Source organism: Penaeus monodon, chromosome 27, assembly GCF_015228065.2.
Source record: "Penaeus monodon isolate SGIC_2016 chromosome 27, NSTDA_Pmon_1, whole genome shotgun sequence".
NCBI classification, from domain to species: Eukaryota; Metazoa; Arthropoda; class Malacostraca; order Decapoda; family Penaeidae; genus Penaeus; species Penaeus monodon.
This window is the reverse complement of record NC_051412.1, coordinates 3,239,185-3,240,271: the sequence shown is the minus strand read 5'-3', so window position 1 is coordinate 3,240,271 and position 1,087 is coordinate 3,239,185. Positions and strand designations below refer to the sequence as shown.

Sequence of the window (1,087 nt, the reverse complement as noted above, 5' to 3'; positions counted from 1 at the left end):
GGTCTTACTCTTACGAAACTTGCATTTATAAATAGCCTCACACTCCCTCGCCTGATAAACTCGCATTCTCCAATAGGTCATGCATCACGATTACACGGAGACTGGTCAGTGTAATTACTACATCGGCAAGGTTCCTCTCTCGTCGTCCATGCTTTCCATGGCATTCCCCAAGGGCAGTTCCCTCGTCCCTGCTTTCAATAAGTGGTAAGGTCCAACTACTTTAATATTAATATAATTAACGTGGTCATATTTATTTAATCAATTACATTCATATAGGTATAACGAATGTACAAATATTCATTGTATCAATAAATTTACATGAAGACAATGAATGTGTGTGCTATGTGCAAATACGATAAACTTATGGAAGATTATATTAGAACTACATAATTGTGCTGAAATGGTTTCACGATAATATTCACAGTAGCATAGTATTTCTAAAGGAGACTTTCTTGAACTACGGTATCCCGCGCAGGTTAATATCCCTGGTGGAAACTGGCCATGTGACTCGGCTCATGTTTGACCTGACCTCTAACGCTAAAGCATGTATGGTAAGGCCCGGAAAGGAGAAGAAAACTAACACACCCCTGGTTCTGACATTAGGTGACCTCGGTGGAGTATTCTTCCTCTTGGCTGGTGGTAAGTTAGTTTTAACACTTGATATCATCGCGAATAACGTACACAAGAAAACGTAAAGTTCTGAGCAGAATTGAACCTCTTTTAAAACAAGCAAGCAGATAAGAATATTTATTTTTCTTTTACTTACTTCAAGTGGTATGTTTTATTGTGACAATATCCTATTTTGCAAGTCAACTGTGTCGCCAACCACTAACCGATTTTCTGTTGTTATTTTAGGAGTCCTGCTCAGCATTCTGGTCTTGTTGGGTGAGTGTCTCGTCCACCATCTGGCTAAATCTACCTGAAAGCCTAAGAGCGATAGGCTGTTTATGATGACGACGAATGCTCGAAAAGACCAAAGACGCACATTATGTATCGGGAGAGATTTGCGTTGCTGAAAGTCCTGTTGTACGTGTCTAGTCTCCCTTTCATGCACACGAGAGACACGCTCGTTCCCTAGTAAAATGTC

General features: G+C 40.3%; 1 protein-coding gene across 1 annotated transcript; it reads left to right on the top strand.

Moving 5' to 3' along the window:
• Window positions 1-76: 76 nt before the first annotated feature.
• Window positions 77-1,031, top strand: LOC119590342 (glutamate receptor 1-like; the record flags this gene model as incomplete). The annotated part of the gene is given in 3 exon segments (XM_037939016.1): window positions 77-204; window positions 476-639; window positions 856-1,031. Coding segments are annotated over 3 exon segments (360 nt in total), but the record flags the coding sequence as incomplete, so codon positions are not given.
• Window positions 1,032-1,087: the final 56 nt, after the last annotated feature.